We start from the raw sequence: 26,865 nt of genomic DNA on the forward strand, positions 1-26,865 counted from the left end.
GCATCAGTGCTTCCCATGAAGACCTCTGTATGGAAATGTGATACCATTATACACGTGTCTATCTGTGCAATATGTCACCAAGAATCAACCAACATATCCCAAAACAGACTGCATTCTCAGATTTGTCTCATCTTTAAGATGTTTTAATTATCACATCACCAATTCAAAAAATTTAAAATGTGACTGGTTTTCTTCACACACAAAAGGCTTAAATATACAATTATATGCTTAATAAAAAAAAATTGAAGACTAATGCATCATCATTTTTAAGGAGTGTAAATGTGGCTAAATGGTTGAATATTTGACTTATAAGTACAAAGCAATAATGGGTTCAATAATGGGTATTCCCAAGAATCAAAAGAAATATTTTAATGTGTAATACATGTAATTCACCACAAACACTAAAAAAATAAAAAACTAAGGCTGCTAAACTTTTTTACAAAAAGGTAAGTTCTTTATATATATATATATGTATATATATATATATATATATTTATTATGTATACGATATTCTGTCTGCATGTATGCCTGCAGGCCAGAAGAGGGCACCAGACCCCATTACAGATGGTTGTGAGCCACCATGTGATTGCTGGGAATTGAACTCAGAACCTTTGGAAGAGCAGGCAATGCCCTTAACCTCTGAGCCCCAAAAAGGTAAGTTCTAAGAATCAAGCTTTTAGTTTAAAAAAAAGCAATAAAATTTGGAATATTTTTATATAATTCTACTTATACATATAACCCTGGAGAGCTGACATAGTTCATACCTGGCAGTGATTAATCTAGCTACTTTGCTATCTTAGGGCAAAAATTAGAGGCCAATTAGTATAAGCACCATTCTTCTAATTTACTTAAGGAAAATATAAAGAAAACGAAATTCACAGTAACATAATCCTCCTCTTTCAATTAAAATCCCCAAAACTTATTTAGTCTTTACTTTAGCTGGCTTAAATCGATAGCATAAAATACATACCAATTTGTGGAATTCAAACGCTTAAAAAAAATGAAAAGCTCTGACCATTAACTCACCTTCTTTTGATACCAGACTATAGCATCTGTGACTTTGGACGCCATTTATTCCACTGAGGTTACACGGTCGTCATTTTAAGCTGTACAGAGAGAAAACATGGAAATGACTTTATTCCCATTCTCCAGGAGTTAACAGCACACACAGCACTCTGTATTTGTAAAACACCCTCCCCACGCCTGTTTCAGCAACACGTCCTCTCGAGTAAACAAAAACCAGATGTCATGATAAAGAAGTTGCTTTTGGATGAATATAGTAATTAACTATTCTTAGAAAAATAAATCTTTTAAATAAATTTGAGAATATTTCTGGCTATGCTGGAAATTTTATCCTTATAACTAATATATAATAGAAACTAACAGGTCAGTTTTTCTTTGGTTCCTGTCAAGAAGCTGGTGTCAATTACTGTTGCTAACACATGGCTTGAGAGAAATGACAGAATTTGGAATCGTGTATTTTTATAATAAACAAAATCAAACTCACATCAACAAGACAAGCAGATTAAATGTTAAGTCAGTATTAGGAACAGAAATAGTAAGAACATGTCAGATATCACAGTTTGAGGATACTGAGAAATTTTACCATCTACCTTACAGTCACCTAAGCCAGACAGTTACCATCTACCTTACAGTCACCTAAGACAGACAGTTTACCATCTACCTTACAGTCACCTAAGACAGACAGTTTACCATTTTACAGTCACCTAAGCCAGACAGTTTACCATCTTACAGTCACCTCAGACAGACAGTTTACCATCTACCTTACAGTCACCTCAGACAGTTTACCATCTTACAGTCACCTCAGACAGACAGTTTACCATCTTACAGTCACCTCAGACAGACAGTTTACCATCTACCTTACAGTCACCTAAGACAACAGTTTCACAGCAATACAATGATTTTCAGACCAACAGCAGTTAACACCAAGATACTTTCCTGGTCATAAGACAGCAATGCTAAAGACACCACCTCTGACTATGTGGTAAGACAACAGATTCTGGGCAGAGCACTCACTACAATCCAGCATCCTCAAAGACAACCACCACCACCCCAGCACTTCAGGGAAATCAGCGAGAAAGTGCCCTACCTAGCCCATCCTACTGCGTGCAGCGGACCCACAGCTGGAGAAATGCTAGCCTGTCAGGGTAATCACAACATCACAAATGTCACATGCCACTCTTGGGAGCATGCAGGCTTCTTGAGCATGTCAGGATTCAAATATAACAAAACTATTAGTTCAAATGTGAGGTAATAACCTCTAATGTTTAAAGCACAATTTACTTAATGCTTGTATTCTTGACAGCTGCACACAAAATCATTCATTTCCTTTCCTAATGAATCAATGATTACCTTTACACTGGGCAAATCCTTAGCGGATCAATGGCTACCTTTACACTGGGCAAATCCAGGCAAAGTCTATTTTGACATTATTGTCAAATCACCAAACATATGGAAAGAGGGCTCACAAAACCAAGGGATCTGATTCAAATATTGGCTCCAACATCCACTATTTAATACTGGAGACGTTGATTAAGTTCTTTAGACCGTGGTTCCCTTCGTGAATAAAGGGGGAATTAGCCATTACAAATGATACACATAAGACACCTATCACAGAACTCAACAGACAGTACATGTCAATTTTATTAACTTTTCTATTTAAAAATTCTTAAATTAAGAAGAAAATACTTAACGCTTCCTTTAGTGTGGAAAACAACTGAGTAAAAGAATAACAATAGCTGCCTGATTATCATAAGATCACAACGTCTCAGCTGCATGCATGAGATTCAGAGATGCCCAAGTTCCCTCTGAGGTTACCTTCATTTCTCTTACCACACAAACTTCTCTCACACTTAAGTAACAACACTGAGGGCCAGCAGGAGGGCTCGGCTGCCAGGGATGTCAACCTGAGCCCCAGGGTCCACACAATGGAAGGAAAGAATGGATTCTGATGTCAATATATGCACCATACTACACACATGCCCACCCGCAATAAATAAATACACATAAACAATAACCTGAGCCCCAGGGTCCACACGATGGAAGGAGAGGATGGATTCTGATGTCAACATGTGCACAATGCCACACACATGACCACAAGCAATAAATAAACAAACAGAAATAATAAAGACATTAAACAAAAGCAAGAGAAGATCCTCAGCATAAATAAGGACAACCTCTGCCTCGAGTAAGAAGATCTACAGAGTCAATCTCGCTTCCTGAAGCAAGGACCTCAAGTTTCGTTTCATTAGCGCTGAGTGTGTCCACAGGCGGCAGTGTTCGTGGGCAGGAGCCTACCTTCTCGTGGGTGTGAACTAGAACTCAGGAGGCCAGGCTTGGGCGCCAGCGGCTAGCCCTGCTCCAGCACTTCAGCAATAACCTTCCCGTGACCTTGAGGGGCTCAGGCCAATTCTTCACACAGGTCTGCCACACACTGAGACAGACTTCTGAATCAGACTTCTGACAAAGCGCCCTCAACGACAAATGAACTTCAGACAAGTGAAACTTAGCGAAAGCAAAAAGACAACCGATGTCAAATCAGTAAACAAAATTATTATTAATACACAACAAATGATTTTCTGGGCAATTAAAGTCTTTCCAGTGTTGATTCTCTAACAGTCCAAGCTTAAAGCTTATTATCTCTATTGTAACTGTTCATGCTAGTAAAGTTTGGTAATGATAAACTATATTCAAGTGAATGTACATGGGGCTAACGAGAGACAGACTGATGGACGGGGAGTATTAAAAGACTTACTGGGCACCCTGAATAGAGACTCTGAAGCCTGTGTGGATGGGATATAGCCATGCATGTTCACACGCATACTAGAGGTCAACATCACGTATCTTCCTTGATCTTTTCTCTTATTTCTTTAAATACTGATTTATCTTCATTTTATGTGTATGAGTGTTTTGCTGGCTTGTATGTATGTGCACTGTGAGTGCCTAACCGCCACTGAGCCAGAAGAGGGGGTCATAGCCTAGAAAACTGCACTTGCTTTTATTTTCAGTTTTGTTTTTTTTTGTTTTTTTGTTTCGTTTTGTTTTCAGAGACAGCAGCTCTCTACGTAGCCTTGGCTGTCCTGGAACTCAATATGTAGAGCAGACATTGAACTCACAGAGCTCCACCCCTCTGCCTCCCGAGTGCTGGAACTAAAGACGTTACCACCCACCGCAGTACCCGAGGAATTGGGAATTAGCCACAGCGGTAAGCCGCCACGTGCGCACTGAGAGCACCTAGGACGGTGCTCCTAATCCCTGAGCCATCTCGTCAACCTCTCCACTTTGTTTTTGAGACTGTCTCTCAGTGAGCCTGAAATGCAGCGACTGGCCGGCCAGCCCCAAGCACTGGAGTTACAGAAATGCTCCTCCACACGCAGCAGTAACATGGGTGCTGGGGTTTACTCTCGGCTCCTCACGCTCGTGCGGCAAGTACATTGCCACCTGTGCCGTTTCTCTGTCTGCCAGATCTTCTGCAATCAACTACAAGGATGGGTGTTACAGTAAGAATAAAAGCTACAGGGCTAACCGTAGGTAGACATTTCAGTTTTGCTATGGACAGTCTGTGCTAATACTCGGTGATATGAGCTTAATCACCACATCTATCAAAATATCTGAAACTGTTCTTTAATGAGTAAACCTCCACATTTATGGGGCCAAAGGTCAGCTCGCAGCGAGAGAAGGCGGCTATAGAAGGGAAAGTGGGTGAAGGGTGCTTTTATTATCAACCTAATAATGACCAGGAGGAATGTTCTTTGCACAGGTCTATGTTTTTAAAAAGCCGGATTTTTAGCTACTCTCTATGCTTCAAATCTCCATGAACTATTAATAAACACAATGTATTTTCCTCATTATTCCTGAACCAAGTCATGTTCTAGCATGCCTCACTGCGCTCAGAAAACTAATTATTCCCAGCTGACAGTGCTTCTGCCTTTTCTTCCCATTCTGGGATTTTCTCCGTTCGTCATCTTCCTCCAAAAGAAAGTCTTCCTATCGAGTATTCACCCATTAGAAATAAAAAAGGCGCTGGAGCTTGTCTCTTTGTTCACGCCGACGAGGAAGTGTGGCATCTAACACACAAACAACATAGCCGTACAGGTCACCTGACTTAAGGTAAACACTTGGGAAAAGGGGGCCATGCTCTTCCTGGCATCTCCCTGGGCACCTATCGCTGCCATGGTTGCAGAGGAGGACTGGAGAAATGCCAATGACCAAGTGCGCACCGGGAGGGTTCTACATCAGATGGCACCAAGCTCTCTGCACCTGAGCTTGTCACCAGCGCTAGCCCTGCGGCCCACAAAATAACAGACTAAACCAACAGCTCCAACCGTGTATGATTGTACTAACACTCCTAAAACTACCAGACCAATCTCCTTTGACTATGTGAGACTCAGTGTGGCACAAGCTATTAGATGAAATGTGTTCTGAAGACAGCGTCCTGTCAGTCTGCTCGGGTCCTGTGACCTCACCGTCCCACCTTTTCTCTAACCTTTATCCCTGTCTGGTTGCAGAATGAAACTCCTCTCTCAGGACTGTGTTTCGAGCGCACTGTCCGACTCTGACCTATCAGTCAACAGTGCCTCGCTCTCCTCTCCTCTCCTCTCCTCTCCTCTCCTCTCCTCTCCTCTCCTCTCCTCTCCTCTCCTCTCGTCTCCCCTCCTCTCCCCTCCCCTCCCCTCCTCTGCACAATGTCATGTTTCTATGCTTTTCTGCCTCAGCACCGAAATTAGCATTTATTTCCTCTCCCCAAACAGAACCTCGTAAGCGGCCTCCTAATTCTACTTTACCCACAAATATCCCCCCTCATCCCTCCACTCAAGACTTTCAAATAATCTTTGTCTGTGCTTCTATTACATGTTCACTTTTTCTGCACGTACTTATCTACCTATGACCCCAACCCCAGGCTTAAAGATGTTGAGAAAAGTCCAGTGCCTTTAAGAAACCATCCTAGGGCTCATGGTTCTTAACTTTTCTTCTGCTGCCACTGGTAACAGTTCCTCATGTTGTGGTGACCTCCAACCGTAAAATTATTTTCTTGCTACTTCACAACTGTAATTTTGTTCTGTTATGAATTATAATATAATGTCTGATATGTGACCCCTGTGAAAGGGTGGTTTGACCCCAGTGGAGTCAACGTTTAGGCCACTACCATATCAGCTCTTTGACTATATTAAACACAAAGGTTTATAAAGAAATTTAGAAGTTACCAACCGAAGCACCATCACAAATGAATGTGGACAAGACTCGAAACTGACTCATAGATCCCCAAGGTGCACACAAGCACACACCTTTTAACATTAAAAGATATAAAATATAATAAACATGGCTGATTTACTGACATATAACTTAACCAACCAAAACAGGATAATCTGCAGACCTAAAAGGTGCAAAAAATGACTTGAACTAAAACCTCCCAAGCCTAGTCTAACTCCTCCCCTGCATGCTACGTCTAACAGTTACCTCTGAAAAGACTAGTAAATACTAAGGGTCAAACACTTTTCTTCACCTTGGTTCTGAGGCTGGGGAAAGAAATGAAAAGCACTTTGACAGAAGGAATAAGGTATGAGCACAATGGAATTCACTGGTGTGGTCTAGAAGTTGTTACAATTTCATTAACAGTTTCCATGGGAACCTCCATCAGCCAACGGCCTTTGGTTGGCTGGACCAGGTTGGGGCGTGACTTTTGGGGGCCCAGAGAAAGCCGGCTCACTCTCTTCTTCCCACACTCCACACCTTGAGGCTGGACCCCGTTCCTTTAACAAAGGAACACCTTAGAACACTCTTTCCGGAGTCAGCTTGGATTATTTGACTCGTGTCCGTCCCCCCCCCCCCAGGTTCAGCTTCAATGTTTGTATGTTTTCACCTAGAATGAAGAGATCACATAGAAAGGGTGTAGGAAATACACTATATGCTAAAAACGGCTCCAATTTTGGAATAGAAAATGAAATTAAAAGGTGATCTGAGAAACAGCTGTCCATTCCATTCTCTATTTTGACAGTTCATAAAAGAAATATTTAATTTTTAATTTCCGGAATGGAACTTTAAGACAATCCTGAAGCCATTTTTGACAATTCTGAATCCTCTCAGCCTCTGTGCCATAGTGCTTCCCCTCCTCCCCTGGGAACCAAGGACCTAACAGCTACACTTGCACGTACTCAGTTCCTGAACAATTACCCATATACGTATGCTTTGGTTCGGTCCCCTGGGAAACGGGGTCAAAATGACCTCTTACCTCATCTGATCTGGCAACAGCTCTCCAGTCAATTATTGGTAATAGCCCTTTCAAATAAGCCAATCAGAATAGTCAAAGAACAACCCCCCTTGCTTCTGTGGCCCCTTTAAAAGTAGACTGTACCAGCTATTCGAGGTCCCTCGGCTTCCCGAATGCTGGGGGACCCTGTCATGACAGAATTAATAAAATCCTCATGCTTTTGCATCGGCTGTGGTGTGTGAGATGGTCTCTGGGGGCGACTCCTTCTCGGTGTTTGGACGCCAGAGTCCAACAGAACCAATGCAAAGTAGAGGATAACACCCATTCTACGGGAAGTCATGGGCAAGCGTGAACTTAGAGTAACAAAAACACCGGTGCTATTAAGAAATCTAAGAGACAGCACTGTGGCACACCTTTAATTCCAACACCCCGCCCACAGGTGGATCTCGGTGAGCTGAGGCCACCCTGGTCTGCCAGACAGTCAAAACCCTGTCTGGGTTTGGGGGGCGGGGGACTAACAAAATATTCAGACCTTTTCAAACTTTTCTTTACTTATTTCTTCATTCAGTGTATAGGAGTATTCTGTCTGCATGTGCACTGTGGTGGTTTGAATGTAACTGGCCCCATAATCTCACAGGGAGTGGCACTATTATGAAGTATGGCTTTGCTGGAGTAGGTGTGACCTTGTTGGAGAACATGTGTCACTGTGGGACGGGGCTTTGAGGTTTCCTATGCCCGGGATACCAAGCAGTGTCTCAGCTGACTTCCTGTTGCCTACAAGATGTAGGATTCTCAGCTATGTCTCCAGGACCACATCAGTTTGCCTGTCTCCGCGCTTCCTGCGATGGTAATGGACCCAACCTCTCAAACGGTTAAGGGAGCCCTCAGTTAAATGTTTTCCTTGTAAGAGTGGCCATAGTCATGATGTCTTCACAGCATAGAAACCCGCTACCATGTGCGCCAAGTCTGTTGGGGATATTAGCGTAAGGTGTGGTGCTTTTGTATATGCTGCATTTGTTTAACTCTGAAGCTGTGATTCTTTACCTGTCTAAAACAATAAAGAGCTGAGTGGCCAAGGGCAAGGCAGGAGCAAGGACAGGCAGGGCTGGCAGACAGAGTATGAACAGAGGGAGAAACGGGAAGAGGAGGAGCAAGGGGCCACCTGTGAAAGGTAACTAGAAAAGCTGGCAAGAAACAAGCCAAGCTAAGGCCAGGCAATTATAACAAAGAATAAGACTCCTTGTGTGATTTGTGTGGGAGCTGGGTAGTGGATCCCTCAAAAACTCCAAAGAGCAGAACATCACACTACATGCATGTAGTCCAGGAGAGGACTTTGGAACCCTGGAACTGGAGTTACAGACAGCTGTGAGCTGCCAGGTAGTGCTGGGAACTGCACTCAGGTTCCCAGGAAAAGCTCTGAACTGCCAAGCCGTCCCGACAGCTGCAGTTCTATTATTACTCCGTAGGGCTTCCAGATGGGCCAGGAAAAGAGTTTACCGGTCCTTCAGAGTTAACTTTTTCTATTTTAGGGTTTCTAAATTTCAGCGTGTTCTCAAAAAACCCCGACTAGTCTTAGAATTCTTTGCTGTATTTTGTTTCCAAGGCCTGGAAAGGCCTCCAAATACCCAATCACAGTATGTGCGATTAACTATTTGTGTTTTGGTTGATGTTATACTTGGAAAACTGAACTGTGGAGTATGATCCACTCAAGTGGTTTAACTACCTATTCACCCAGAAGAAAGCATCAGCCAAGCTTGACCCAAATATACATATGATCTTATTGTTACCAACAGAAACATAACTAGGCTGGGTAGGCTAGGTGGATCTCTGTGTGTTTGAAGCCAGCCTGGTCTACAGAGTGAGTTCCAGGAGCGGTGGGTGGCAAGCATTCCATGTAATTTATCCAATCAACCAAACTTCTTTTACTTGATTTTATCTAAACATTAAAAATTACTAACTATGCATCGTCATCAAAATGTCTGGATAAACAATCTAGAGTAGAACAGCATCCTCAGATATTAAATAATAGGATTAGATTAAAAGTGGGAGGGATGTAAGGTGGGTGAAGATAAGGAGCAAGTATTCAATAATTTTGAAAAGAACATCTCTAGGTACATAAAGTAGCAAGACGGGAAAGAAGGGATACTGTTAGGGTGCCCAGGTCTTAAAGACTGCTAAAGCTAAGGACGGTTATAATTAAGACGTGAAAAAAGACTGAGAAAGAAGTGGGAATAAGAAGAGAAATGCATGAGAGGCGGCTGAAGATGCTTTAAAAATGTAAACCACGGTCCTGAAAACCTGAGGGTGCAGACAAAAGCCAAACCCACCACGATGAATCCATGCAAGGACAGAAATTAACAGACAGGAAGGAAAATACCTATGGGGTGCGTTCCTGCACAGCTGTGAGGAACTGAAAGGTGGCATCCTCAGACTCCTGTGGCTCTAGCCAGTTTTAGGTGGCGCTGTGGGGAGGGGGGCTCGTGAGGGCCACCAACCTCACAGCCTCACGGTTCCTGGGCTTCTGTGCATGGAAAATCAGTCTAAGGTGCATTGCTTTTGTTTATGCTGTGGAGCACTTGTTTAATGATGTAAAGGTGCGTTACTTGTTGACGTTGCATCGGTTTAACTCTGTAAAGCTGTGCTACTCTGCCTGTCTAAAGCACCTGTATTTATTCATTCAGTGTATAGGAGTATTCTGTCTGCATGTGCACTGTGGTGGTTTGAATGTAACTGGCCCCATAATCTCACAGGGGTGGCACTATTATGAAGTATGGCTTTGCTGGTCTAATGAAGAGCTGAACCACCAACAGCCAGGCAGGAGCAAGGACAGGCGGAGCCGGCAGGCAGAGTGTAGTAGGAAGAGAATGTAGGAGGGAGGAGCAAGAGGACAAGGAGAGGAGGGTGTCAGCAGCCAGCCACAGAGTAAGAGTGAAAGTTAGATACACAGAAGAAAAGAAAAAAGCCCAAAGGCAAAAGGTAGACGGGATAATTTAAGAAAAGCCGGTTAGAAACAAGTCAGGTTAAGGCCTGGTATTCATAAGTAGTAAGACCCGGTGTGTACATTACTTGGGAGCTGGGTGGCGGGCTCCCGAGAGTAAAAGAGCAAACTTCTGAGTCGTTTCCTGCACATGCCCTAACCTCTCTAAACTATAGATTTGGAATGGTCTCCTGCCTGGACTCCTGGACTCAGGAACCCTCACCATCTGCCTCCTGGTAGCTGGCACTACAGGAGCAGCTCATGTACTTAATCCTTACCCTGGCCCGTAAGTGGCCTGTGTCTCTTATCCACTAAGGTCTGAGGATGGTCCTTGTTCACCCTGCAGCAGTTACTGAGTCAGAGGACCTCTGTTGCCTGCCCCACGCTGACCTCAAGGTAGAGTGGTCTCCACACCTAATCCCCTCAGGAAAGCGGTCAGAGATGCTAGCATGTGCCTGCAACCCTGGAGTGAAGAACTAGGCTCTGGACCACACGTGAATGCTGCAAATACTTCAACTGAAAGAACACAGCTGCTGTGGGGGAAAGGCAAGCAAAGGAAACACTAACTATGTAATTCTAACACAGACAAACATGAAAAACCAAGACAACACGATTCCTTTAAAAATAATCAATTCTATCGTAATGACACCCAGTGATGGTGAGTTAAGTATAATCCTTGACAAGAAACTCAAAATAATTATTAAGGTACATTCAAACAAGTCCAAGAATAAACCCTAAGGTTTCCTTTACATTTTTAAACAAACAAATGAATAAAGATGTTGCAAGGTATGAATTTAATAATTTTAATAATAAATTTAAAAAGCAGATATAAATATTGAAAGAATCTGACATACTGGAAATGAGGAAACTACTAAGGAAAAACCCTCCAAGTCTCACTAATAGAACAGACCAAGAAAAGAACAGGATACCTCAGTTTGAAGACAAGGCAGAGGAACAAGACACACGTGATCATTGGAAAAGACCGAATCTGTGGAGAGACATAGGAGAATCCATTTCCAAAGGCAAAGAACACATCTTTAAAAAAGAATTATGACAGAAAACTTCCCAGAGTTAGGGTAGGAGATATCAGTCCACATGCAGGAAGCATGCGGTACCCCAACAGACAGAGCAGAAAAGGAACCCCTGTCACCTACCATCACTGACACGCTAAATACACACAGCAGAACAGACTCTGCAGGCAGCAAGGAAGGCCCTGCGTGACGAAACAATGCCAGCCCAGAGCTGCTCCAGCAAAGCTGTCCGTCATAACCAGAGGAAAAATAAAAGCTCTCCATGACAAAAATAGCCTGAAGGAATTTATGACCACTAAGCCAGCTCTATGGAACATACTTGAAGGAATTCTCAAGCTGAGAAAGAAAACAAAGCCGTCCGTGAAGCCGAAGGAAAGAATAAACCACACTAGGCTAATAGTTAAGAAAAGAAGAAGAAACCAAACACGACAAAATCAGCAAAATGGCAGGAACCGATGCACACCTTCAACAATAAAATCTAGTGGTCTCAATGTCCCAGTCGAAAGACACAGAGGACTACATCAAAAAGCATGAACCGTCTACTTGCTGCCTCCAAGAAACAAACCTTACCACAGAAGCAAAACCCAACAAAAACCACTATCTTAGCACAAAGGATGAAAAGTTATTCCAAGTAAAATAAGCTCGGAAACGAGCAGGTGTTGGTGTTCCGGCATTAGGGACAAACCAAGGGCGTCCAGTTTCTCCCTCCACTCCTATTCAGCGTCGCTACACCAAAAATACATCCCAATTATGCAAACAGAGATACAAACAGGAAGAGAATTTCTATTTGTGGATGACATGATTCTACACATAAGAGACCCGAGAGACTCCACCAGAAAACGGTGAGAACTGATAGGCGATTTCTGCAACATGTCAAAAAACAAATTTAACACAGGAAAAAAAAAACAGCTCTCCTACACACCAATCAATGACAACTGAAAATTAAGGCTGTATGAAAGCCCACTACCTTGTAACCTAATTTAAAAATAGAGTTTTTTTTTAAAGGGCGTTTAAACACAAGTACCCTGCACAGGTAGATAACATTTCCCCCTAGTCTTAAGATATGGGTTGTTTTTGATTTTTTTTTTCTTTTTTTTGTTTTGTTTTGGAGAGGGGGAGCCTGTCCTGGAACTAGCTTTGTAGCCCAGGCTGGCCTTGAGCTCACAGAGATCCACCTGCCTCTGCGCCGTCACCGCCCAGCAGACATGAGTTATTAAATTAAAATTTCAATGCCAGGCATGGGATACCTAACTATGAATATTACTAGTAAGGAAGCCCCACAGCCCTTCCACCCTCCACTCACCGCCCCCAAACAGCAAACGCTACGGTTTTTATTTACTCTTGGTTGCCCACCATATCTAGATGCTAAGATGTCTTGTTGAAGACACAACACACCTCGGTTGCCAGACAGGGAAGAATGTTCCAGCAGCTTATGGGCGAAGCAGCCTCCCCGTTTTTGAAATGTCTAAACGGAGGGGGCTATCCCGAGATCTACTTACTCTGACAGTCAATAGGCTCTCTCAAACAGTACCTGCCGGCCCCACAGAGCTTAGACCGTGTTGGTTTCTGTGCATGGATATGCACACCGTAAACACAAACTTCCCTTTGAGAACGGCTTGCTGATTTTAGTCTACTTTCCTTTAATCCAAAGACATACAAAGAGAGAGCTAACGTCTAAGTGCAATCCTGGGGTCACGAGGGCCCCTGTGTGGGGCTGCAGTCAGGAGGCAGCCCACCTTCACCAGCCGCGGCTCCTGCCCTCTATTTAGAATGCTGCTCTGCCTGTGCAGCGTTTCCGGGCAGGGTCATCTCAAGAGCGTTCCCTGACTGTACAGCTGCCTCCCGGCCTCTCAGGATGCTTCTCTGTGACTCTGCCTTCTTTATCTCGCTTCGAGCAGGTGACCAAGATTATCGCCTTTCCATGTACTTCACTTTCCTTGCTAGCTACTTTTTTAAACGTTTAGCACAGAGTTGCTTAGTCTTCATCTGGTATCTCCTTCCGTCTCTCCACCCAACCCCAGTCTGTCACCATCTTCCCACATCCATTCCCCCCTTTTTCATTTACTGGAAGAAAAGACCGTGATCTTACTCAATTACTTAGGAACTCCTACATTCACTGTTTGACTTTTTTTCATTTTTGCTTCTGAGGTAGAGCTCACGTTCCAGGCTGCTCCCAAATTTACTATGAAGGTGAGGATGACCTTGAACTTCTGCTGGGCCACCTCCTCCAGATGCTGGGATTACAGGTGTATACCCCCGGTACTGTCTGTGTGAGGATGAGGCTCTCCCCAGATGAGACATCCTCTCCAGCCCAACTGTATCTGCTTTTCAACCTCTTTTTTCTTCAATAAATAAACTCAGTATTTTATACTAAGACAACTAAAAAGTAAAGTCTAACATTTGCAGACGGAACTATAAACTGGCAGCAGCTGTGCTTTTAACTTCCGTCGTCTCTAACAGAAGGAAGTGAAAGACACGGTTTCCATCCTTCCTATGAACTCGAGATATTAAACAGCAGCGCCACAGAGCTGGGAATTAGTCTGCCGAGAAAGCACCCCCAAAGCCTCGGCTGTTTTTCCTAGTCCTCAGTACTGTGCACTCAGTCTCCAAGCTGGGAGCCCCAGAGTCTGTCTTCCAGCCCCCCCTGTGTCTGACACAGGAACACGACTCGCCACACAGCCAGCCGTTCCGACACCTCCCGGCCCACTCCACACAACTGGTGCATGCCCAATGTTTCTCACTCCCCACTACTCAGACCCATTCTTTATTATTTCATTTCAGTACTTAAAAACACTGATTTCATTCCTGTAAAACATCTAATCATTTCTCAGTGCCTAAAAGAGAAAGAAAAATGTTTATTGGCTACAAACAGAAGGTCTTCTTTCACAAACTGGCTGTAGATTTACTGCAAAATCAGCACATCCAACTACCCCTGTGCTTCCGACTGCACACACCCCCAACACGCATGTAAGGCCTAACCCTAGCAGGCGTCTCCCTTCCCAACACACATGTAAGGCCTAACCCTAGCAGGCGTCTCTCTTCCACAGTGTTCCCTCCTCCTTGTCTATTACTTCACATCACCTTGGCCCAGATCATCCGCTACAGAATTTCACCTGGGAAAACCAATGCTCAACAAAGTTAAAATAACTGTATTACTACAAGAGTGATTCGTATGAAAATCCATGTGCGTATGTGTGTTAGTGTATGTTGTGTGTGAGCACATGTATGTGTGTTAGTGTATGTTGTGTGTGAGCACATGTATGTGTGTTAGTGTGTTGTGTGTGAGCACATGTATGTGTGTTAGTGTATGTTGTGTGTGAGCACATGTTATGTGTGTTAGTGTATGTTGTGTGAGCACATGTATGTGTGTTAGTGTATGTTGTGTGTGAGCACATGTATGTGTGTTAGTGTGTTGTGTGTGAGCACATGTATGTGTGTTAGTGTATGTTGTGTGTGAGCACATGTTATGTGTGTTAGTGTATGTTGTGTGAGCACATGTATGTGTGTTAGTGTATGTTGTGTGTGAGCACATGTATGTGTGTTAGTGTCTTGTGTGTGAGCACATGTATGTGTGTTAGTGTATGTTGTGTGTGAGCACATGTATGTGTGTTAGTGTATGTTGCATGCATGTTGTGTGAGCACATGTATGTGGTGTGCATATCTGTGCATGCACAGGAGGCCAGGGGAGGACACGGATTTTCCTGTTCTGTCACTCTCCGTCTTATTCTTCGAGAAGGGTCCCAGAGAAGCGTCACACCCGGCCACTTAGAGAGGGACTGGTGTCTGTACTCAGGCTTCGTTCTTACACAGCAAGCACGCTTATCCACAAAGCCATCTTCCCCACTAACGTAAGAAGAAGATTAAATATTTCAAACTTTAGGAGAAAAGATGGCAAACTAGACATGGGCATTTAACTTCACTCCCTTATAAAGCAGCTGAAGTCAAAGCAGGGTCATAAAGCACAAGGAGAGAGATCACTAAAACGAACTCTGGAGAAAGCTCCGCGAAGTGACCGAGGCAAGGAGCAGACGACGAAGGCTGAGGGACACCGTGGCAGGGAATGCGGGAGGACCACCTTTACAAAGCCTGCTGGACACTGGTAGAGTCTCTGCGCCCACGGCCAACGTCAGAACATCTCCGAAGGCACAGACAACGGAAGCCAGCACACATCTCCCCGGAGCTGCAAGGACAGCCAGAGCCTTTCCCGTCTGGTTGCCTTCCTCTAAATCTAGGCCATTCCTAGAATCGGGTTGATCAACAAAGCAATTATTTTGTCTCAAGAATGTCTCGTCATCTGAAGAATAGTCGAGTTGGCTCTTTCTTTCTTCAGAACTGAGAAATGAACTCAGGGCTCAGTAGACTGAATTCCAGCCCTCTTTATTATTTTTCTGTAACAAGATCCCATAAACCTCACACTTGCAGTGTGTCAGAGGAGGTCTCCCAAACGGCTGGCGCTGTAGCTACAATTCCCACATTGTAAATACATACTCAGCTTCACGATTTCTTTCAGGCCATCCCCGCATATCATATCCATTTAACTGTGTCCGCTGGGCAGACCTAGCAGCAGTGACTCCTCAGTAGCAATGAAATCTCTAAACCCATTTCACATCCCTTATAGAAACACTTGTCTCCAGGGCCGGGACAGCCAGTACCGAGCGATCCTAGAGTATCTTGCTGACTTATAAGAAAATGTGCCAAGACTCACAGAAACTTTGGCACAGAAATTATCCATCAATGAGTCCACACTAACACTGAGTATCAAAGAGAAGTTTTACTTTATTATAAGGATTCCGGTCAGGCAAGGTGGATCTGTGGTTAAAGATGCTTGCCACCAAGCCTGACCACTTCAGGTTGAGCCCTGGTACCCACGGAGTGAAAGGAAAGGACCGACTCTCATGGGTTATCTTCTGACTTCCGCGTGCACACCATTCTCCTAACAGACAAGATACATACGCAAATGCAATTTAAATTTTTAAGCCATTATTAAATTTTAGTAAACATAAATCAGAATTAGGAAAAAAACCATCTGACAATTATTTTTAAATAGTGTAATCACAGAAGAATAACTTATTACAATCAACAAGTATGTTCAAGAGTAATAAGATAACTACACAATCTCAAAATGAAACATGGACTGGCTGTGAAGGCGGAGAGAGCCAGTGACAGGAGAACAGCAGAGCTGGGTTTGATAAAGAGATCAGTGTACATGTGTGAAACTGCCAAAGAATAGACAGAGGATATTACAAGAAAAAAAAAAAAAACGAGGGAAAACCACCTTAGTACAGGATGTGGCGGCACACACCTGGTCTCTGCGCTGCAGGCGCTAAGGGGGAGGCTTCCCAGTGAGAGCTCAGCCTGGGCCACCTGGGGAGGTCAGGCAGCCCGAGGACATGGTAGGAAGGCCCTGTCTCTGGAAAAGAAACGACAAAACAAAGTGGAGCTATGATGGAGAAACCCAGCTGAGCTCCTCAACCAAATAATCAGAAGTATTATTCCAGCATTCGATTCTTCATATACTAAGAGAAAACAGAATCGTGTCTGAGGTACTCCTGCCCCAAGATCCCGATTATAAACATGAAGAAGCATCAGCCGAGCTAATACAGGAAGATGTTCGGCAAAATAACGGCCTCGAAGCTTTAAAAGCATCAGTCACGAGATACAAATACAGATCCGAGAATTATTCTGTTGTTTAAAGGAAGCCAGAGACGTGCCAATCAAACGTCACATGATCCTGGAACTTCGTTTGTTCTACAGCGCAAATGTGAGCGTTTGTACACTAGCAAACAGTAGTGTAAGAACGCAAGTTTACAGACTGTACACTAGCAAACAGTGGTGTAAGAACGTTAGTTTACAGACTCTGTACACTAGCAAACAGTGGTGTAAGAACGCTAGTTTACAGAGTGTACACTAGCAAACAGTGGTGTAAGAATGCTGGTTTACAGACTGTACACTAGCAAACAGTAGTGTAAGAACGCTAGTTTACAGACTCTGTACACTAGCAAACAGTGGTGTAAGAAAGCTAGTTTACAGAGTGTACACTAGCAAACAATAGTGTAAGAACGCTAGTTTACAGAGTGTACACTAGCAAACAGTAGTGTAAGAATGCTGGTTTACAGACTGTACACTAGCAAACAGTAGTGTAAGAACGCTAGTTTAGACTCTGTACACTAGCAAACAGTGGTGTAAGAATGCTGGTTTACAGACTCTGTACACTAGGCAAACAGTAGTGTAAGAACGCTAGTTTACAGACTCTGTACACTAGCAAACAGTAGTGTAAGAACGCTAGTTTACAGACTCTGTACACTAGCAAACAATGGTGTAAGAACGCTAGTTTACAGAGTGTACACTAGCAAACAGTAGTATAAGAACGCTAGTTTACAGACTCTGATCATCTCACTCTGCCTGTTTAAGGTAAGAGCTTGGATGCAGACTCTTGGGAAGACAAACTTAGACTGCTCTGGTAGATATGCATACTACGTAAATCAAGAAAGTTGCTATATTAACACGCAAAACGTGATATAGAAAGATGCAAAACAGGCTATCTAAAATTCAAACTGAGGGAAGAAAAGAAATAAAAATGTGGTTTTCACATTAGTATGTTTTCTTGTTCTCTAGTTCATTCCTATTCTGTACAATGTTCAAGTGTTATTATTTCAAAATAGAAAGTTATAATCAAAATTGTTTTTATAAGCCTCAGCAACCACAAAAGAAAAATCAACAATAGAAAAAAAAACAAACAAGGAATCAAAATACTGCAGTTGACTAAATCCTGTCGCTGTAAAAGAAAACAGTAAGAGAAGCAAAAGGTACTGCAATAAAACTAGAAAAAGGCACACAGTGGTCTCCAAACAGCAGGAAGACCTTCCCTAGTCATTATCTGAGTGAGGTGGATTATTCCCCAGGCATACACACATACAGTAACTAAGTGACTGAAAACAAACAAGACCCAATGTACCTCCCTCCGCCTGTAAAGGGAAAGAGACTGGAGTGAGATGACGGAGCAAGATATTCCACACAGATGGGACCCTAAAAAGCCTGAGCAGCAGGCTTCTCTTAGCTGACAGAAACAGGCCTAGGGGACTGGTAAGAGAGAGCCGAAGAAGGTTGATACAAGAGAAGGTCAATCCAGGGGAAGCAACGGCGGTTCTGAATACAGGTGACTGCACAGTGACTGGCCAGAAGGGAGAGAAAAAAGGCTGCAGGAGCACGGTTGTTCTCACCAGTGCACAGGTCGTCAAACAAGACCCACAGCTCGAGGAAACACCTGCCATTCAACATCAGTCCAATGCACATTCTCCTCACTAGAATGAACATTCTCTGTACAAATCAAATGACAGGCCCTAACAGCCACGTCAGCACTTTTCAAAACCCGAAGTCAGAGCCAGCGAGAGGCTGAGAGTTAAGGGACTTGTGGCCAAGCCTGAGAACTGAAGTCCAAACCCAGGAGGCAGTACACAAAGAACTGACTCCTGCAAGTTGTCTCTGCCTGTACACGTGCTCCACGCATACACGCACACACAGACACACATACATGTACACACACACATAAAAAAATTAATCCGAAGTCATACTGAGTATTCTTTTTTTTTCAGTTTTTTTATTGATATTTATTGAGCTCTACATTTTTCTCTGCTCCCCTCCCTACTTCTTCCCTCCCCACTTCAATCCTCCCCCAAGGTCCCCATGCTCCCAATTAACTCAGGAGATCTTGTCTTTTTCTACTTTCTACTTCCCATGTAGATTAGATCTATCTAAGTCTTTCTTAGTGTCCGCATTGTTGTCTAAGTTCTCTGGGATTGTGGTTTGTAGGCTGATTTCTTTGCTTTGTGTTTAAAAACCATCTATGAGTGAGCACATGTGATAATTGTGTTTAAAAAAGGCACTATGAATAAAGGGGGGAAGTATTTAGGAGAAAAGAATATATATGCAGCTCTGCGTGTGAGTGTGCGTATAAAACACTTAGAAAGAAAGGAAAACTGGGATAAAGAAATGTAGTAAGCTGGGGACACGGCTGTTATGACGTGGCAGACACCGTGCCCTGGTCTGACACACAGCACCTCAGAAAGGAATGGAAAGTGGCCCAGCAGTTCAGAGCATGTACTGTGTTTGCTGAAGACCTGAGTTCAATTCTCAGCTTCCAGCACTAGGGAAGCAAGGGCAGTCAGCGCTACACAGAGAGGCCCTATCTCAATAAAAACAAGAGAAAAGTAAGATAAGATTTCAAACCAACAGCATCACAACCATAATTGAAAATGGTCCAAATTAAACAGAAGAAATAATGAAGTGAATTTAAAATGCATGCCAACATTAAGATGCTACCACCAGGAACTCACTTAGACACATAAATCTCTGGGCCTGGTGTGTGATCACCAGCCAATCTAACCAACAAACCCTGTCTCAAAAAACAGGGTGGAAAAGTTATTGAGAAAAGCACCCGACAAGGACCTCTGGCCTCCGCACACGTGTACACATACACAAGACACATACACATGCATCTATATATAAATACTCAAATTAGTAAGTAAAATCTAAAAATTTAAACAATAAGTGGGCATGGTGGCACAGGCCTTTGATCCCAACACCAGGGAGGCAGAGGCAGGAAGATCTCTGATCAAGGCCAACCTGGTCCACAGAGCAAATTCCAGGATAGCCAGGGCTACACAGAAAAACTCTGTCTTGAGAAAAATAAGATAAATCAAAAACCAAAAATAATTAAAATAATATTCTACACTAATAGTAATCAAAAGAAGCTCACAGGCCATAGAGAGTAGATTTCAGACAAGTACATCATCAGAAATAAGGAGAGACCCTAACCCTAACTCTAATTGGAGAAAGGGATCCAATTCACTCAGAGATCATGAAACTTAAGATACATGAACGCACACTGCAGCCGAGCTTCAAAATGCAGTAGGCAAAGACAGAAAGAAGTGCTAGAAACCAAGTAGTCCACAGTGAAAGGTTTCAACACCCTTAACACTGAGTACAAGAATAAAGACAAAACCCAAATGGTAGTAAAGAGTTAACGCTGGCTTCACTTGTTGTCCACAACTCCACACAGGACTCTTTTCAAGAGCACACGAATCATGTAAACCAGAACCATGCCAGTGTAGTGGGACACGCCTGTAATCTCAGCACGGCTAAACCACGCCCGTGTAGTGGGACACGCCTGTAATCTCAGCACTTTCAAAGAGAGTAAGAAAGATTACCACAAATTCCAGATCAATCAGGACTACAAAATGAGACCATTTCGAAAACAAAATTAATCCACAATAAACAGACAGGATCATGCTGAGGGTTAATAAAATGCCTTACTAAAATTAAACTGGGGCCAGCAGGATGACTCAGCAGGTAACAGCGCTCGCCACCAAGCCTGACAACCTGAGTTGACCCCAGGAACTCACAAGGTAGGAGAGAGACAAGCAAGTCCTACAGTTATCCTGGCTCACGCACAGTGCCCGTTCCTGCCTGTGGACATCCCACGTGCATTCGCGTGCAGACAACACACACAAAATAAATGATTAAAAATCTTTTTTTTATATTTATTTTCCTAATAATTTATTTATTTTTATTTTATTGGCATTGGTGTTTTGCCTGCATGTATGTCTATCTGAGGNTTATTTTATTGGCATTGGTGTTTTGCCTGCATGTATGTCTATCTGAGGGTGTCAGATCTTGGAGTTACCGACAGCTGTTAACTGCCATGTGGGTGGGTAGGAATTGAACCTGGGTCCTCTGGAAGAGCAGTCAGCACTCTTAACCACAGAGCCATCTCTCCAGCCCAATGATTAAAAATCTTAATAAAAAAACAGGAAACAAAGATGTAAGATACCAAAATCTGTGGGCTCAAATTACCAACAGTATCTAGAGAAGGTGATGACAGTTCTTTAAAAAATATGAAATAAACATGAAAAACTGTTCTGCTTCACTTGCCGTCAAATCAAAGCCACACTGAGATCCCGCCTTGTTCCCGTCAGAACGTCAGCTGTGAGGAAAACAAGAACGGCAAACGCAGACAGAAGGGACTTGTGGCCAAGGGTGGAGACGCACATGGTCTCGTCACTGGAAGCCGGTGTGGAGGGCTCCTAAGAATCCGCACGCGTCCTCTGCACAGTCAGCTACATCATCCTGAGTGCACACCCACATGACTCCCAGGCAGCATCACACAGACTGCACACCAGTGTTTGCGGCCGTACCACTCACAAGAGCTAAATTATGCAATCTCCTTAGTTGTCCAGTAGTAGAAAAACGGGTAAGAAAATTGGACAAATGTTCGTAAAGGAATCACTTTTAGCCATAAAGAACAAAGTTCTATCATTTACTGGATGCAACTAATCACACTAATAGATTAGGCCAATCTCTGACAAAACAAGTATGTTTATTATTTGTGGGTGCTAGATTTTATACAGATATGTGCTCGGCACAAGCGTGCACTCACACTCAAACACACACCCACACACACCAAGAAAGTGAACAGGGAGAGCAGCAAGGTGTGAGGTAAAAATATGCCCGATACACACAATAGGTACACATAGGAATGTCTTAAAAATAAAAAAAAACACCATTTAAAAAGAATCTTATAAAACTAAACTTTTATTTTGCAGGAGGATAAAAATTTTAAATGAGCTAAGCTTCCAGCTCAGGATATCAATTAAGTTGAGAGAAACAAAATTCAAGGTAAATAAACAGCAGACAGGAAATAATAAGGAATATAAATCACTGATGATGAGTATTAAAAAAAATCAACAGGAAACCAAAGGCTGTTTCATTGGTATAGTCAACAACAGATAAACCTTAGTCAGAGCCCACCGGGGGTGCAGGCCTGAGACAGATTCCCAGAGTCAAGACCAGGAGCAGAAACACCTCCACTCCCTTTAGATAATCTTTTTCCCTGTGCAGCCACATAGACCAGGCTGGCCCGAACTCGGAGATCTGCCAGCCTCTGCCTCCCAAGCGCATGTGCTACCGAGCTCAGCTGACGACAGACCCCACAGGCCTTAAAAAGCTTAGGAGCACTAATTATGCCTGTGAATTTAACAATAAATGAACCAAACCCTTCAGAGAAACAAGACATCGAAGCTCAGTGAGGAAGAAATAAATATGACTAGATGAACCAATCCCTTCAGAGAAGCAAGTCATCGATGCTCAGTGAGGAAGAAATAAATTGGCTAGCCATTTGTCAACAACAACAAAAGCATTAACATGGAGTTAAAATTCTCCCTTGAAAGAAACTTCCAGACCCAGAAGGATAACCGCACAAACTGCTGAGACTCAAAGTACATGGAGAGATCTGGTACTTGTGTAACTGGCACACGCACATTTCATGTCAGACAAAAATTGATTACTAAGAGACTAAATGAAAAAGAAATTAACAAGATTAACTTGAAAGATGATGGGGGCCTAAACCAACTCAGGCAAAGGGGTTTGGTTTGGTCTCTTGTTTTTCAGTTGTGGGTACTGAGACAGGGCATGGTTAAATAGTTAGTAGCGAGAATAATCAAATGTAGTAAATAATTCGACACAGAAAATATGGGAGATAAGAATAAAGATACTCCACAATTTTCAGCTGGCATAGTAAAAGAACCATCCAGGTTCTTGTCAGGGAATACAAGAGAAAAACAAGGCCAATTTGCTTTTCAACAAATTTTACATATGTATATTCAGCACCCAAAAGCAAGCAAAGGGATGTACGATGTAAACACTCAGGAGACGCACAGTTTAACTAGCCTCTGTCACCAGGGATCCCTTGCCATTAAAGCCTCTACAATTATATTATTAATGGCTTGGCACCGAGGTCTTAGAAGGAATGAACCTGAGGCCTACTCCACAAGAAGAATCAGCACCTGCTATCGCCAACATGATCCAAAGCCCATGGCTAAGTAGGTAACAGGCCCTAGGGTTTCTGCTGAATGCTCATGTTGTCCAACTACCGTCTAAATATTTCTTTTATACACTCAGGTTTGGTATATGTGTTGCTTTTATTGGTAAATGAATAAAGAAGCTGCTTTCGGCCAATGGCTTAACAGAATATAGCCAGGCTGCAAAAGATATAGAGAGAGAGAGTAGGCGGAGTCAAGGAGAAGCCATGTAGCCCCTCCAGAGACAGAGGCCAGATGGAACCTTGCTGGTAAGCCACAGTCACATAGTGACACACAGATTAATAGAGATGGGTTAATTCAGGATATAAGAGCTAGCTAAAAATATGCTTAAGCTATTGGCCAAGCGGTGATTCAAATGACAGTTTCTGAGTGACTGTTTCGGGTCTGGGCAGCCAGGAGCCAGGGGTCTCCCTACTACACAGATTAGTGCTGTCCTCAACTTTGGGACATAAAGCTTCCTAGGAGGTGGTAAGCATTCAAAGTACTGGTCAAAGTGGAGAATAAGTGACTGTTGAGTGCCCAGCCCTAAATGGGACATCCATAGCAAAGTCTGTGCCCAAGGCTCAGGAAACACAGAAGAGGGAGCAGGAGATGGAAGAGTCAGGGACTAGGAGGACCACTGTCCCCTGGACATGGATGGCTGTCAACCCATAAACTGACTCCAGCTAAGGTCACCTACACAAGAGCAAGACGGGTTGCCATTCCAACAGGCAGCACTAACTAGACAGGGTCGGTTAACAAAAGAAAAAGCAGACGCAAACATGATGGGGTCAAGGGCACACGGGAGAACGCAGTTGAGGTTACATGAAGTTGTTAAAGAATAAAACACTCTATTAAAGATAAGGCTGTGGTGTTCTGGGTGAGAACTGCCCACAGTCTCGCAGGCTTCAATGGTTGGTATCCAGCTGATGCAACCGTTTCGAAAAGAGGAGCTGTATCACTCGGGCCGGACTTTGAGCTTTCAAAGGCCCCCACTCTTCTCGGTTAGCTGTCTCTGTGTCCTGTACTTAGGATGAGATGTGGCTCTCGGCACCAGCTTCAGCATCATGCCTGCCTGCTGCAAATGCTTCTCCTCACCAACCCTCCTGAAACCGTAAGACCCCAATAAACTTCTATAAGCTCCCTTGACTTCTGAAGATGTACTCAGTGCATTGTGCATTATGATACAGCTAGCTACAAGTGTATGGGAGCCCGGGGGCGGAATGTGCTGGTTTGAATGAGAATGGTCCCCATGTTTAAATGCTTGGTCCCCAGTCTGAGGTTTCCAAACACACGCCATTCCCAGTTCAGAGCTGCCTCTTCCTCTCTCCCCCACTCCTGCTTGAGACATAAGCTCTAAGCTACTGTTCCAACACCTGGCCTGCATGCCACCCATGTGCCCTGCCAGGATGGCCACGGACTCACTCTCTGAAACTGTAAACCCCAGCAACCTCTTCCGTAAACTGCCTTGGCCATGGAGCTTCATCACCGCAGCAGAAGAACAAGGACCAGCTAGAAAGCTCAGCGTTCGGAAAGTGCTACCCACACAAGCTGATTTCCTACGATGGATCCCTGAATCTCACGGAAAGGGGGAAGGAGAGAACCAAATCCATAAAGGTGCCCTCTGACCTGCACACACAGCTGTGACCCACCCACGCTCATGTATCATACGCAGACACAATAATAAAGTTCTCTTTGAAAAAAAACCAAACATTTAAAAATGAAATAATGGCTGTGTCTATTGTGGATCTAAGAACAAGGGGCTGGGAGATATGCTGTAGAATATTATTCTAAGATGTGTTACATTTGTTTATGCTGTGGAACACTTGTTTAATGATGCAAAGATGTGCTGCGTTCTTTTAATTGCACTTGTTTTACTCCGTGAAGCTGTGTTACTTTGCCTGTCTAAAACACCTGACTGATCTAATAAAGAGCTGAACAGTCAATAGCAAGGCAGGAGCAAGGATAGGTGGAGCTGGCAGACAGAGAATAAAGGAGAGGAGAAATTTGGGATCGAGGGGAGCAAGACCAAGGACCCAAGGGGTCAGCCACACAGCCAGACATGGAATAAGAAGGAAAGAAAGGATATACGAAAATAGAGAAAGGTAAAAGCCCAGAGGCAAAAGGTGGACAGGACAATTGAAGAAAAGCTGGCAAGAAACAAGGAAGCTAAGGCTGGGCATTCATAAGAAATAAGTCTTTGTGTGTGATTTTTGGGAGGTGGGTGGAGGGCCCCCCAAAAATCCAAGAGTAAAAAAAAAAAACAACCAACCACAGAGATGATTTAATTACTACTGTCCTGCAAGCCTGAGCATCCTAAAACCCAAGCAATAAAGCTCGGTGCAGTGCACCTGCAGGGCCATCACATCGCTTGGTTCATAGTCAGGAGGGCCCGGGGGAGCTCCAAGTCCAGCGACACCCTACCCTATCTCAACAAGTAAGATGAAGAGTGACTGAGGAGGACACCCAATGCCACCTGGCCTAGCCTCACACACAGACTAAAGTCTGTTAGGAGGGAAATGAGTAAGGGATGTGAGGAAAAACAAGTCCCTTTGCCTGTCTGCTTTATTCACACTGCGAGACCTGAGCTCGGTGATTCTGTTCTGGGCCGTAAGAATTAACTATGTGCTCTCGAGAGTCTGACTACTTACTGTGAGACACTCATTTTTATATATATATACACACACACACACACACACACAAACACACAGAGCACGCTGCTGCAGTAATTCTTCACTGAACTCTGCCTATGAGTGACTCAGCAGACTATAGCTTGAGTTATTTTTCTCTTTGCCATTTTCGGTTTTGTTATCTTTAGAGTTTTCCCCCTTGTTCCTTTTATTTTTCCGAGACAAGGTTGCCTCACTATGCAGTCCTGGCTGACCTTGAACTCACAGAAACCTGCTGGGCTCTGCCTCCCCAGTGCTGGAATTAAAAGTGTAAGCGATCACACCCAGCGGGGCTTTTTGGTTTTTAGAGTTCAATATAATCAAATAATTACAGCAATTGGCTTGTGAGTAAGTCTTAGAAGCCAAGCACTGTGTCAAGGCATCCAGTCTCTCACTTACATTTTTTTTTAACATTTATCCAGACGGACACCTCTATTTTATGACTCCAACCAAACTACAAAAAGGTTAAACAATGAACCCACAGTTGCCGAATTAGTGAACGGCAGAATTCAGACCTAAACCTCGGTCTACGGAACACGGAAACAAGGGTACATACCTTGCAAAGATCTTTCATAAGTGTCTATCTTTCAGATCCCGTATCCAGTGCTTTATGATCTACTACTTCTCAAAATTCCTGCAGATGAGCTAACGACCAGAAAGCTGCATTCTCCTCTTTACTTCCTCTCATTAAATGTCACATCTAATCAAGCTGTGATTATCATCAGGTAGGTCTTCACCACAGTCATTTCCTGCCCCGGCTCGTGTTCACTGCCGAGAATTAAACCCAGCAGATTCTCTTTCTTGCCTAATGCTCATAAAAACCACCTGCAATCAGCATTTTTATTTGCAAACTAGTCTCTGGATTTTTTTAAAAACCATGTTATCCACTTGCATGGCACTAAGAACCTGAACTGCAAACGCAGCTGTCCCAAACATCACATGGACTGTCAATCTTAGTCATGTGCTTCTGGTGGTTCACAAACCAACGCCTGTGCAGCTCCACGCTAACCAGAGAAGTATAAGCGCGGAACTTTTTTCTCAGTTTCAAGGGAAGTCCCAATTTACAACATCCTGCCCCCCTAAAACATCTCAAGCTAGCTTTAAA

The 26,865-nt window shown here is 43.5% G+C and overlaps 1 protein-coding gene across 3 annotated transcripts in view; it reads right to left on the reverse strand.

The window, feature by feature from the left end:
* Positions 1–26,865, reverse strand: part of Phtf2 (putative homeodomain transcription factor 2) — an 88,065-nt gene that overhangs the window by 57,857 nt on the left and 3,343 nt on the right. For 2 of the 3 annotated variants that reach the window (XM_050139813.1, XM_050139811.1), the window contains exon 2: positions 1,027–1,106. In XM_050139813.1, coding sequence (XP_049995770.1) covers positions 1,027–1,071 — 45 coding nt within the window. In that variant the 5' untranslated portion in view covers positions 1,072–1,106. Of the gene's footprint in view, positions 1–1,026; positions 1,107–26,316; positions 26,336–26,865 lie in introns of those variants that run through there. The other variant, XM_050139812.1, reaches the window with a different exon arrangement.

This window comes from Alexandromys fortis, unplaced genomic scaffold (genome assembly GCF_014885135.2).
Source record: "Alexandromys fortis isolate MF-2015 unplaced genomic scaffold, M_Fortis_MF-2015_v1.1 scaffold_38, whole genome shotgun sequence".
Taxonomy (NCBI): Eukaryota; Metazoa; Chordata; class Mammalia; order Rodentia; family Cricetidae; genus Alexandromys; species Alexandromys fortis.